Source organism: Vidua chalybeata, chromosome 13 (assembly GCF_026979565.1).
Source record: "Vidua chalybeata isolate OUT-0048 chromosome 13, bVidCha1 merged haplotype, whole genome shotgun sequence".
Classification (NCBI taxonomy): Eukaryota; Metazoa; Chordata; class Aves; order Passeriformes; family Viduidae; genus Vidua; species Vidua chalybeata.
In genome coordinates, this window is record NC_071542.1 from 6,652,039 (window position 1) to 6,665,814 (window position 13,776).

The 13,776-nt window shown below is 40.4% G+C and overlaps 2 protein-coding genes across 7 annotated transcripts in view; both read right to left on the reverse strand.

Moving 5' to 3' along the window:
• Positions 1-41: 41 nt before the first annotated feature.
• CCNB2 (cyclin B2) lies at positions 42-4,858 on the reverse strand. The gene is made up of 9 exons (XM_053954606.1): positions 4,745-4,858; positions 3,760-3,888; positions 3,555-3,680; positions 3,001-3,171; positions 2,772-2,930; positions 2,218-2,454; positions 1,278-1,418; positions 626-736; positions 42-307 (listed from the first exon to the last, which is right to left on the reverse strand). Exons 1-9 carry the CDS (start codon positions 4,772-4,774, stop codon positions 206-208), a joined length of 1,206 nt encoding a protein of 401 aa, XP_053810581.1. The 5' UTR covers positions 4,775-4,858; the 3' UTR covers positions 42-205.
• Positions 4,859-5,417: 559 nt separating this feature from the next.
• Positions 5,418-13,776, reverse strand: part of RNF111 (ring finger protein 111) — a 44,753-nt gene continuing 36,394 nt past the window's right edge. For 3 of the 6 annotated variants that reach the window (XM_053954605.1, XM_053954601.1, XM_053954600.1), the window contains exons 11-14: positions 10,963-11,055; positions 9,935-10,030; positions 8,949-9,076; positions 5,418-8,404 (exon numbers count right to left, since the gene is read on the reverse strand). In XM_053954605.1, coding sequence (XP_053810580.1) covers positions 8,287-8,404; positions 8,949-9,076; positions 9,935-10,030; positions 10,963-11,055 — 435 coding nt within the window. In that variant the 3' untranslated portion in view covers positions 5,418-8,286. The remainder of the gene's footprint in view (positions 8,405-8,948; positions 9,077-9,934; positions 10,031-10,962; positions 11,056-13,776) is intronic. The other 3 variants (XM_053954603.1, XM_053954602.1, XM_053954604.1) reach the window with 2 other exon arrangements.

The window sequence follows — 13,776 nt, forward strand, 5'->3', positions numbered from 1 at the left end:
CAAATGTGTAGGTTGTACCTTAAAGAGTCACACTCTCAATATTTAAAAGAAAGGAGTTTTATTTTTAGAGAGAAAGCTGTATTACAAAGCAAATTTAAAATGTCACCTTCTGTGTGAGTCGGAACTGTCTGTGGGAGGCTGGAATGCTATGTACAAAAGCTGTAGACAAAGTGCACACCCCATCAGGCCCTGGCTGCTTAGGGCTTCACAGGAGTGATGCACCCAGATCCTTGATGATCTCACTGTTCAGCTGAGGGATGGTGCTGATGGTCAGTAGTTTGCTGCTTGCATACTTGTTCTTGATAGCCTGCAGAGTAGAGAACAGAGAGAGAAAAGTTTAATGCATACACTGTTGATGCTCAGGCAGGTAATTTTGGGTCAGTTTGCCTGCCTGCTTGAAAAACGAGCAAACATGCAAGGCTGGCACTGAACCAGTTTGCAAAGTAAGAAGAGCACAATTTGTCTAAAATGTTTTGCTGTTATCATTAATACAACAGTCTCTTATAGGCTTGTCAGAACAGCTTATGCTTTAAGACAACATACAGAGTATTTACCTAAGGAGCTACAACATGCAGCAAACCTATTTTTAAAACATTAGAGAAAGGATTAAAGTAGTTATACTTACAGTGTATTTTGTTAACTTCTCATTTACTTTGATTACATTCTTGGCCATATGTTTCATGGTCATCACAAGACTGTCTTCGGCATAGCCAGTGTAGTACTGCTGTTTTGTACCCTGCAGCAGAATGGTAACAAACTTGAGATTTGTGAAGGGGAAATTGCTGCTTGAGGCACAATCACTTCAGGCAACGAAGAACCCAAGCTTCACAGCTAAGTTTCAAGTGCTGGAAACTGTAGCTGTCAGTTTAAATGACAGATCCAGAGTAACCTGATGTGCAGAAGTCTGGACACATCAATTTCAAAGACCACGCTTCTAGACTGAACAGAGGATAAAAAAGCAACCAACTCACTACTCATGGTCCACAACTTCATTATGCTACATGTACTGCAGGAATGATGAAAATCTACTTTTACTTACAGTGCAGCCTTCAATAACTCAGTGCTTTAACGAGAAAAATCCTTTTGTAACTCAGTATCCACACAGAAAAGAATTGTGAGTTTTTACTGGTACAGTCCTTTCTTTTACTTGCCACTATGTATCAGGCTGTCCAACCAGCATTCCAGCACCAGCACCAACTAAGCACAATTTTTAAAGTACTTTTTTATTGGTTCAGTTCTATTGAGTGAAGAACAACAACTTTGATTGAAATGCTCACCCATTTGTTATGTCCCAGAATCTTCTGAGACAGGCACAGTGCAGCAGCTGCGATCTCTGAAGGCGGGTGGTGAACCATGTCATAGTCTATCAGTGTCAGCTCCATCAGGTATTTTGCTAGAGTGTGTTGCTTAGCATCAGCCTAGCAGGTTGAGAGCTTGTTAATCCACAGTTTCACTTCACTTTAGCATTATCACTCAGAATTGCTTATTGTGTTCAAGAACAAAACAAAAATAGTAAAATCTTTACTACAGTTTAGGGACTATCCTTTCTAACAGACATTCCTCTCAAAATCAAGACCAGCAGCCATTTGGAATTCAGACACAAAAGTCAAGTGAGGGATTTTAACAGAAAATTGCAGTATCAGGTACTACTGTGCCCAGTGAGGGACACTAAATGCTCCCTCTGTAATGCCAACTACAGGAGGGGAGGTGTAAAATGACTTAGGAGAAACTCATTTGAGTTACGCAGTGGTCTGATGAGGTAATTGAAGCCCACCTCAAGAGAAGATAGTCACTTGAATATAATTAATGAGGTGGAGAAAGAAAGGGTTTGGTCAAAGAGAAAGCTTATCTTTGGATTCTTAAATAACACAATATTTACAACCAGAAGGTACAAAGAACTGCAACACTACTAGTGTTTTACTAAGAAGCATCCTGATCAACAGGATTAAAAAGATTAAAAGCAAGGGTTCCTAGTTTAACAGTAAAATAACTGCCACTAAAGCTGAACACAAGCATCAGTAAATAGAAATGTGAAATACTACTGGCTGCCACAGTGACATTGTCGTGTTACACCACACGGTGGAGTTTCAGAGCTGAACATTGCTTCATCCAGCATTTAAGCTGGAGGAGGTAGGTCACATGATAAAGACACTAGAAGTAATCCTTATAGGCTTTACCAATACAGGAAAGTGCTAGACAATGAAGACAAGTACCCACCTCCCCAGCTTTTGATGCTCTTCTTAAGAAGTGAATTGGAAGAGGTCGCCCCAGGTCAAAGTCTAATTCTTTAAGAATAATCATTTCCATTTCTCTAATTTCATTACTAGTGTAGGCATTGTCGGTAATGTAAACAAAGTCTGCTACATCAGGAGACAATATCTCTTCGTATTTTGAAGCTACAAGCAGCGCTGTTACGCCCACCAGCTGAAGCTTCTTGCGAGGTACTGGATGACTCTGCAACAGAGACATTTGAAATGCAGGCCCTGAAGTGTCAAACTCTAGATAAACAGATTCATATTTATCAGTTTAGAATATCAGCATGACAATGTTAATTCCTACAAATGAGGTTTTCACTTTAGTCAAAGGTGTCTGTATAGTAACAGGCTCAAAGAAGGCAGCAGCCTCCAAGTTAAGATGCTGCACTGTAACAGCTCTTACACACAGAGCAGATTTTGTCGATTGTTAGATTTCTAAAGAAAAGTTAAATCCTGAACTCCTTTACAAACATAGTAACTGAGTAATTACTGAGCATGACTTGAAGGAGATCTCACCTGTAAGAAGCGATCCATGATGGCCACACACATGTAGAGCGTCTCCTGCAGGAGGCGGAATCTCGAGTGCACCTGGACGAGCCAGTCCACCAGAATGGCGCGCATGCGCCCGTTGATCGTCCTCCCGTCCAGGTAGTGCGGGCGGACCGACTGCTGCAGCTGTGGGGAGAGCGGGGTGAGCAGCCAGGCAACCCCCCTGACACACCAGGGCAGCCGTGGGGCATCCTACCTCGAGCTCCCTCAGGTACAGGTAGATGTCTTTTACGTAGTCGCTACACAGCTGGGGGTTCTCCCAGTCCTCTGCATCGATGTCTTCTACGTTATTGAGCAACACATCAGAGAAGGCTTGGCACAAATCCTCCTCTTGCATTGATACATCCATAGGGACAGGAGACAGAACCTAAGGAATAGATCATATCTGTTAACACCTCTTACAGATCTACTGCTTCACTGTTCCTTTGTTTCCATGTTTCACCCGTCACTAATGCAGCTTCTTTAGATGGAAGCTTGGGCTCCACTGCAGCAAGTTTTCACTGACATACCATATACATAGATCTTCTAGTAATTGCCAGCTAGAGCAGAAACTTCATCCAGTACTTCAACAGCTCATTCTGCCACTTGAACATCAGCCTTTAAGTACAACATGCATTAAACCAAAACCTCAGTACAGAGACTTTGTTTCTTCAGCAGGGGAATGAGATACAGCCCAGATAAACTATTGTGAAGGTAGAGCTCAAAGTTGCAAATCAAATTAAAAATCAGAACGGTATGTTCAGTTCCTACCTTTGGAACATCGGTTTCTTTGTTTGCTTGATTTACAGCAGCTGGAGCTTTAGGCAGTACAATTCCATTTGTCATCTTGCTAGGTCCTTTCACAGGCTTTATGGATGCTTTGGGGCATTCTGTTTTCTATAGTGAAAACAATTATTATTAGTACAGAGCAGCAATCCAACTTCTCCCTATATAGAGATTTCAAATGTTTCTTTACCTTAGATAGGTGTGTTCCTCTTGTTGCAACTTTATTTCCTATTTCTTCTAAAGCAGCCCTTTTGCCAGTCACATGAGTTTTCGCTTTACTTCTAAGGTCGGACACAGCATTCTCCATCCCTCTAGTGATCTAAAATTATAAAATTGCAAAAGTTTAAGAGTCAGAGGCCAACAACTTTCCAATGCCTGACTCCATTATAGACTTACCACCACTGTACCTACTATGCATTACTCAAGTAGCTTTTACTTCCTAGTCTGTCACATATATTCAGAGGGAGAAGTCGCCTCTCTAGGTTCAGAGCACTGTACTTCCCAGCGGTGTAGTAAAAGTAGGCAATGCACCCTATGGCAGACTTTTTAAGGTCAGAGTGCTCCCTGCTGTTTAACTCCATCATACTTACACTTTGTAACTCTAGCAGCGCCCTCCAGAGGATGCATAAAGCAAATTCCTTGTAACATATATGCCATATGAATTCAAAAGCTGTGCTACACGCGCAAAAACGAATATTCTTTGTTATGCACAGCAATTAAACCACCAGGCTTCAGTTTTTTCGTGGAGTTCAGTTTAAACCATTGGACAATCACTACAGAAGAGAGGCTCCTGCAGTCCCTGCCTTCACTCCCCCTAAGGCAGCTTCAGTTTTCCCACTCCCACATCCCCCCCTGTTCCGCGGGGGAGGCGCGGGCCCAAGGCCAGGCCGAGGCGGGAGCAGCGCCCGCGCTGCACAGAACGGGGCCCCCTCCCACCGCCGGGCCACAGCTCGGCCCGGCCGCCGCCCCACCCGCCGAAGTGCGGGGTGGCCCCGGCCGGTCTGAGAGCCGAGAGCCGCCCCCACCCCCACCCGGCCAGCCCGCGGTCCCCGCGCCGCCTGAGGGCAAAGAGCGGAGGGGCCCCTTGGCCGCCGGCAGCCCCTCTCTCGCCCTCGCCGCCCCGGCTGCTCCTCTGTCGCTCCCCCGGCCCGCCTGCCGCCCGTGGCGGTACTCACAGGGGCACGGCGCGTCACCGGCAGCGCCATGGGCACGGACACGAGGGGGGGCCGCTGCCGCCGCTCCGCACAGAACCGCTCCTCTCTCCAGCCAAACCGGCGGCCGCTGCCTCACGCTGCCGCGGCTCCCTTTAAACCCTGTCCTGCTCTACTATTGGACAACTTCGTACGATGCACGCGTCCGATTGGTCAGTCTGCACAGGCCCCGCCCCAGCAGGAAACGGCCGTAGCCGCTTCCGGCGGCGGCGGGCGGCGCAGCGGCTCCCTGAGGGCGGGCCCGAGCCCGAGCCCCGGAGCGGGAGAGTTTAACCCCGGAGCGCCCGGGAACCGCCCCCGCCTCGGCCGCTCCCAGCTGCGGGGAGGCAGCCGAAGAGGCAGCAGGAGATTTAATAACGAGTCCCGAGATTCAGGCACTTCAACGCTACCGTAGTTGTCTAAACCGACAGGAAAGTTGACTCGCAATTCTTCTCCAGCCTCTTACAATTAGCACAGAATTCCAAGGCTCCAGATAACTCCCACTTAGCAGGATAATTAACTTCAGCTAAATGCTGATCCTTCACTAAGAGATTTTTCTTAGGCAGTACCTGCAGTAATACGTATAAACGAAAATGTTTACAGATCAAGACTTCAAGAACAAGACAAGGGAAGGGGAAAAAATTGCAAAAGAAACAGATTTTGAATGATACCAGTCTAACATTTTATTTATTGCATACAAAAGGATTTCTTTTGACAATGGAATTTTATATGAAAAGTAATTTGATGCATACTGTTGAGAATCTTATACTTTAAAGATGCTGCAGAAAACTTAAGGCAATGCATCTAAGCATATAAAGCACAGTAAGTGGTGGAAATTTTCAAAATGAAAAGCCTATTCCTTTTCCTTCCCTTAAACTATGGTTAAGTCACAACCTTCTGGAACAGAAGTAAGCTGCAGCTTTTAGCCCCTGCAATAGCATTAAGATCAGAACACTGTGATTCCTGACAAATACCTAAGTGTTCAGCATCACATTACAATGGTATGCATACATTTAAAAGCAAGACAGTATCAGTAGCTATTATATAACAAATCAATTCATGGATCACTAAAATACCTCTAGTACCAGGCACTCAAATTAGACCCATAAAATATTTCCTTAAAAAGAAAAAAAAATTGCCCCCCAAACCTGTGCTTCTCTGTCCTGTAAGGAAGCCAAAATAGATTCTATCACGTGCCCAGGGTCTCAGTTACTTCAGAGGCCCTGGGGCTTTATTTCCCATAGCTCTCAAGTACCTTCTTGGAGACTTTTAAAAATGAGTATCATCAGTCTTCAAGCATTAGTGGTCAATTAACTTCTTTTCAATAGTCACTGGAAAACACAAAGTCTGTTCAGTCCTTCCAGTTACTTTTATTCATTCTTAGCAATGAACAGATTAATGTAGCTTCAACTTTGCAGTCACTTTCAGTTTCCTACAGCCAGAATGTTCAAGAAGCTTTAGCATAAACCCAAGTCAGGTTTTGAAGCAGTCCAGTCATGTTGCCTCTCTCCCACATCCCCCATCATACAAGCGCAAAGTGGTTTTAAGTTCAGTTTTCAGCAATGCAATTAAGCTTGAAAAGGTCCATTTATCACACATGCTGGAATAAAATTTCTCTCTGTTTAAAGCCGCAGTGCCACAGGTGTGAAGTTTGTTGCCAGCAATAGACACTGTACTCGCAAATGCTACTACTAACAGGTAAAAAAAAATAAAATAAAAGGGAAGCAGCTTTAACCATACAGAAACAGGCATCAAATTCGAGAAGGTAATATTCATAAATGGATTTTTTAGTGTAAACATAAGAGTTTATCTTCTAGGTTTACTGTAAACCATTTTACATGTAATCTGATCATCAAAGACAAAGACGAGAAACTGAAGGTATTTATTATTCAATCCACTTACAAAGCAGGTGGCTTAATGCAAGCTAATTGACATGTTCGTATATGATCCCCAAGGAACATCTTTTCCAAAGTGACAGTAATACTGTCTCAATGTTTTCACACACTTGCATTTTGCAACGTTGAGCACATTTAAATAAACTATAATCTATTAGACGTGAAAGAATGTTGATGAGCAACTTGAATCCTGATATGGATTAAAACCTCCTTCAAAGGCAAAATGTTAGTACATCATAACTTAATTCTATATACTATATTATGCAGCAAATCTTAACTATAGAAAATATTTCAATCAGTGATGGACTGTTGGTAATTTATAAAGAGGGAATCTATGATCAAGGCAAAAACTAGGGAACCACATAATTTGTGTCTCAGTTTCTACAGGAATTTACAGGCTTTCAACTTACTAATGAAAAATAAAAACAAGAGACAAGTGGATTTAGCTAACTTTATTAACTTTAAATCTAATAAAAATCCCAAGACAAGCCTGGAATCCTTAGAAATTCTATGAATTCACTTATATAAACCCAAACAAAAACCCTGCAGCTTTAAGTCCTTATTGAATGGTTTTATATTAAAAAAAAAAAAAAACACAAACCCAAACAAATAAACAAAAACATAGAAAAAACCAAAACAAACAAAAAGAAAACAAAAAAAACCCCCCCAAAAAAAAAACCAACCCTCAATGTGCGCAGATACTTCAACTTAAGTTAGCAGAAGACCAAACAGATTCTAAGCTCTTTTTCCATGTCCCTAATAATTCTTTCAGTCTGCAAGTATCTACAATCCAGCTAACTGAAATCAACATTTAGTGTTCACTAAGAGCTGTTTCACAGCAGCATATATTTAAGTTAGGGATTCAAATTTCTAGACATAGAAGAAAATGATAAATACAATCTGAACAGCAGTCTAAATGTTTAATATTGACATTCAAATATATCTGCATTGTGCTGAAATTTTTAAAACAAACACAAAAACCTGATCAGACAAAAACTCTGGTGATGAGTATGCTATATGCATCAGTCAAACTGAATATAATTCATATTCTGTTCCCAGTATTAAGGATGTTATTTGACTCATAACTGATCTTGTAAATATACAGCAGCCATTTTTTCCTAATTAAGGAATGTCTCAATACATAATATTATCCTTTTCTAGATGATCTTTATACATTTAAACTAAAATATATATGATCGATTAAATTAAGGAATTCAAGGTTAGTAATGAGTGAAATCATACTTTCAAAGCTTGATACTACATAAAACAAACCAAAAAAGAGACCACACAATTCTACTTACTAAAGCAGCTAATCTTGCCTGCAAGTTTGGGGTCACAAAGCCCATAATATGTGCAAACAAATGCAATACAAGGAACCATGCAAAAATACAGTAATGAATTTAAAGGAAAAAAATGTAAAACAAAACAAAACAAATTTATAAATACACTGAAACTCAACTGTCTTCTACATAAACTGTAGGTCTAGCATTAGTTGTACCATATAGCAGAGCCAGCACTCTGGGTTCAATGCTTCCAAATCTGCGCAGGTAAGTCATGCCATCTTTGGTTGACTGCAGTACCAGGAAGGATGAGAGGGAGTAAGAGGGAGGACAAGAGTTCTGGAAAGCAGTGTCAACTTTCACTAGGCAGCTGAGCCTCAATGTCCACTCTGCAAATGGGGCACTTCTTGTTAGTAATCAACCACTGATCTACACACACTTGGTGGAAAAGGTGCATACACGGAAGGCGCCTGTCATCAGAACACAAAAACATTAGTGTTAATAAAGCATTTCCATATCAGCAAACCCCATGGAAAAAACACAATGTGGGCTTTGCTGCCGAGGTCTGTTCTTTCTGTTTTCCCACAGGTTTCATAACTTTCCAGTTGCACATGCATTCTGTCCAGTTCCAAAAAGAAATGGATATGGGCAATGAAGTCAAGCATCAACTGGCTTCTGCTGTATTTAGACTGATTTAAACCTGCTGGAGTTTAAGTAGCATTACTCCAGAACCACTGACAGTCCTGATTAATTCAGGACATCAGCTTGGGCTCATGCTATAACAGGCAGACAAACTATGGAAGACTGTGATAGAATAACCCACACTCTACCTAATGACAATACAGACTGAACAATGTGAATTTTCAACTGCAACTTGTTTGATTGCATTAGTTCAGTGACAGTAGTTAACTGTAACTGTTAATCTAAGCACTACTGCAAAGCAGTGCACCAGATTCAAGTATGAGGCCAAAGTCAGAACATCCACATTATATTCTGATATTCAGTGTTATTTACCTGACATCTTCACCTTCCTCCAATATAGACAAACAGATGGTGCACTTTTCCTCTGTGTCTTCTTCTGTTCCTTCCTCCCCATCTTGTTTGCAGTGCAGTTTCCTCTGTGAGAACCAATCAGTTGTTACCTTGTTAGTAGAGATGACATTATTGACAAACTGAGTAAAATCTGTTTTTGATACATATTCAACACATATTTCTTTGAAAACAATGTAATATTTATTAAAATGTATTTGAACCAAAATGAAGCAAAAACCAGCACTTAGAGCAAAACCCAGGACATTTCAAATTTAACTACTGTTAATTACAAAAATCTACTGGAATATTAATTTCATGGTGCTGCAGGCAGTCCTTTTATATATTGTCTATGTTTAAATGTCTTAATTTCATTAATATAGAGGCAAAAAAAATCCTTTCAACCTAGTGTCTTGTCACTATTTATCAAGTGTGAAAGAACAGTGTCACGTGGATGGGATTGTATCTTATCATAGGCTGAACTCCAACTGAGAGACACCCTCATTTATGAAGACTCTGTACCCCACTTCAAAAATTCCTGGTGTTCCAGTCTTCCCCATGTGCTCAAAGTAAAGTTTAAATTGAGATATACCAAGCAGGTAAGCACTGTGAAGCACTGTTTACTGCAAACATGAGGCTTTAGTTTGTGAGCTATCACTGAAGTCTGTTATTTGCTATTACCAGCAGTTATTTCACTACTCACAAGGCTACTCATAACTACTGGACAAGTTAATCACATCAAACCACTCCTGTTTATCACATCACAGTAGCTCTTTACCTAAAAAACTAATTTTAAATTTTCCTTGTGAAACAAGTGGCACTGTAAGCTTTGTTTACAATCCTTGAAATTTCAAGATACAGAAAACATGCCCTCTTTGAAGCTGACATTTCTGCAGACTTAAAGTAACCGTTAACATTATTACACATTCAAAGAAACATTACAGACAGGCCACAGTTTGAGAAATCCTCACCTTTTTGTATTTATGTGGATATGTGCATCTTTCTATAGTTCCCTGTGTTGCTCCACGATTAACATTGCCTAGTCGTTCCTCCAAGTGAATCAGCTCCTAAAAATCATGAAGGAATAAGCAGTTTAAAAACTATTATTTCAACTATATTGAGGAAGTATTAGTTTTATTCTAACCCATTTTCATTCTTAGAATGACAAACTCTTATTTCCCGACTTAATTAAATATAGCCAAAGCCAAAAAGAATATGTTGTGTGGGAAAAGTGATGGGTTTCTGTAGAAAAACCCACACAACACGGTCTGGTATTTTAAGTTCTAGGGAAATGCTATTTTACTACAAAAAAATGAGAGTCTTTATCAGCTAGGAATGGCTATCAGTATGTTCACACATACTTCTGTGTCTAATGAGGAAAAAGCAATTAAAACATGCTATGTAAATATTTGCTTTCTAACAGTCATTAAGCCTTTGAAGAGGAAAAAAAAAGTTGCTTAAGTTGAAATACAATGACTAATTTATTTTTCTCCAGCAATGAGTTTTTTTAGAACCATGAGATGTCACTGTAGAGGTTTTCAGTGGACTAGGTCATTAACTCTCTGCATCTGATACCTGTTATGCTCTCCTGGCTTTTTTCCTTCACTCCATTTCAATTCCTGCACTATACAACAGGACAGCACTGTTAGCGTGGCCAAGTTTCAGTCTCACTTGGAGGATCCTGGCACAGTTACTCAGAGACAGCCCTGCCTTCTCCCAGAACGTCCTGGGACTACTCAGTCCCACCGATGGCTGGTGGGCAGAGCAAGATGTACTGTCAGGTCATTGCCACCTAACCTGCATTGTCCAGGGCACCTTTTCCTGACCAACTTTTCAATATGCTTTTGTCCCACTCAACAATGGTAAGGGCATTCTGTAAGTAGAGTATTTTCTTTAGGATTCTTTTCTATCTATATATAGAACTAGCTCTATCATACACCCTCCCCATATTCCCTCATGACACATTTTGACATATATCTACTTTTATTCTATTACAAACCTCAAAATTGCCCCTGAAAGGGCCTCTGAATGATGTTCCATCCAATCCCGATGAAATGTAACGGATGTGAGGGTAGCCCGCCATGTCTGGTACCTAGTCAAACAGCAGACGTTAAGTTAAACCTATTCAGAACAGTTTCAGTATTTTACTGTTCACTTTAAAAAATTCAAGTGCCTTTTGCTTTCATTGAATCACTTTTTACACTCCTCAGCCTGAGCATACAATTCCAACTGACAGCACAACACAAACACCACTCTGACACATCTAAACAAAACCAGAAGCAAAACAGAAGTGAGACTAGATCCTCTCCTGTAATCTCTCCACATCCACATTACAATTCCCAAGTCTCAAAATCTCAACCTATTTTATATAAACCACCATAAATAGCTACCTGTTTTTGTAAACAGAACACCTAACAGCTACACATGAAGTTATGAAAAGGACGCGCTACAAATTCTCAAATATAAGCTTTTGGTACCACAGAAGAAACAAGGCTAAAAAACTCAGTCTGGAAAATGCAGCAGATACTCTTATCTGACTCAAAAGAGCTGAACATCTTCAAACACACTTGAAATTTAGAGGCCTATAAAAACTAACACTCAAAACTCACATCTAAAGTCACAGTTAACACTACATACACTCTACATTCAAGCATCCACTAAACCTCCTTGCACAGTGAGAGATATAAGCAGTGAACAAAAGACCAATGTCCAGTGCTATATCCCACAGGGCCTTCAAGCACCAGCACTTTTCACAGAGCAGAGCTGAAGGATAGTTAATATAGCAGGGACCACCTCCACTGCAGGGCTGCTGCATTCCTATTTTACCCCTGCAAAATGAGTGAATAATGGGATTGACTTTTTGTCAGGAACATTCCAATAGCAATCTTTAATGAACAGGTGAAAAAAACCCAAAATGATCAGCAGATCTGGTTTACTTAATCCCACAGCACACTGACAGGAAGACTGTAAGCAGCAATTCACTTGGAAATATTTGAGTACCATCTTCCTTTCTGTGCTATCAGCTGATAATGTCTCTGCTGCTGTATATAACAGCTCAACATTCACCTCATGAGGCTGCCCACAAAACAGATACCCCAGATACTATTCATGAAGTCACATATTTGCATGTTGCTCTTCTTCTTTACATCAGACACTTTCAAGTTTAACACACATAAAGGTGTAAAACTCAATGAATGCATCATGGAAAAGCACAGACCTAGACAAAGCTACCCACATCAAACAAGAGACCAAAAGGCTGCCTTTCTACAGTTTTCAAATCCAATCTTGTAACTAAAAGCTGACAGGGATAGGCAAGATTCTTCTGCCCTAAATAATTTTTTTCCAGAAAAGAAAGGCAGAATCTGATTACTTTAAAGCAGTTTACATGGTGCTTGTTAAATGACAATGTAGTGCCAACATCTGCCACAAATACAGTCACAATACTGGTCTTAAAATTTAACAAACCAGAGTAATAGAAACGGAAGATGCATATTCATGTGTATATTGAAACACTCCATGTAAGCAGTATCTGTTGGTATCATAGGTCTTACTGTTTGACAATATAAACTGTGGCTGTAACTAAGGAATTTTGGGGGAGCAGATTAAAAATACACTGATTTGTAAGAAATCCATCTCAGATAATCACTGATATTATTCATTCTGCATTTAAGTGTATAGTTCTACTTCAGCTTCTAACTACAGAAAACGCATTTAAAGAACTAGGTCATTCATTCACACTATGAACATACTTATTGTGCCAGGTTTTCAGTAGGCATAGACCTGTGGCATCATTTGGGAAATTTTATTGCCTATTTTAACATAGGCAATATGTTAAATATGATTTTCATAGAAAATCATTGGCAATCAATGGCCACCACTCAGAGGAAGGGAGCTCCTGACAAAAACTAACCTAAGTCTCAGAAGTGATATTCAATGCTTGGTTTTTTACTGACCGGGATTTGAAATCAGTGTTTTGGAAAACAATGCATCTGATAGTGCAGATACTGCATCATTACAAGAGCTGCGAAGTCACAGATGTATTGCTGTAATTCCATAATTACAGTTCCAATTGCCTCAGCAGTCAGTTTACCAACTGCAGTGACATGCAATTGGATAGGTCTTCTACATGGAACAAATGCTGCTACTGGAGACTAAGAAACCTATTAGAACCTGCGTTAATGAAGAACATAAGAGCTTAAAGGCAATGCCAGTCTGCACTAAATGTTTGTATATATTCTTTTGGATACAGTCAAATTAAAATATATACTTTAAAGCAATATATTTTGGACCTGCAAATTCCAGCACAAGTCTGCCAGGAACTGAAGAAGTATCATTTGTTTCTTGTTTTGCACTTTCTATTGATACTTTCCACGACCACAAAAATCCGCAGCAACTACAGTAATTCAAGGCTAAGTCTGAACCATTTACAACACAAACATTCTCAACAGTTTGAAATATCTGACCTGCAGGGAAGGCTTTCTTTCTTGCTACTCTCTCCTTCAAATACCCTCTGTCTTTGCAGTACCTTTCTGCTTTTCAGTTGCTAGTCAGTGGAGAGATTCCTGCCCTGTATGGTACTACTAATCCTGTTTACCCCAGCCTCCATGGTGCCATGAAGTATGATTCCATATGTATTAGAACAAATCCCCAGGGTGAGCCTTTTTCAGTTAAGTAACTGCTTGGCTACTATCAATACACAAAAAGAAGTAAAGCTCATCACTTAATGTCTTAAGCCAAACACAAACAGGGAAAAGCTGCAATTTTCATAGAAAATCATTGAGTGAAGGAACCCAAAATGAGTGCTCTTCAATAG

Excerpts from the sequence above, each read along its gene's own strand:
- CCNB2 (XM_053954606.1), bottom strand. The coding sequence starts at position 4,774 with ATGGCGCTGCCGGTGACGCGCCGTGCCCCT. Across the intron at positions 2,931-3,000 it reads TGTACCTGAGGGAGCTCGAG|CTGCAGCAGTCGGTCCGCCC; the intron begins GTAGGATGCCCC and ends CTCTCCCCACAG. Across the intron at positions 2,455-2,771 it reads TCATGGATCGCTTCTTACAG|AGTCATCCAGTACCTCGCAA; the intron begins GTGAGATCTCCT and ends TCTCTGTTGCAG.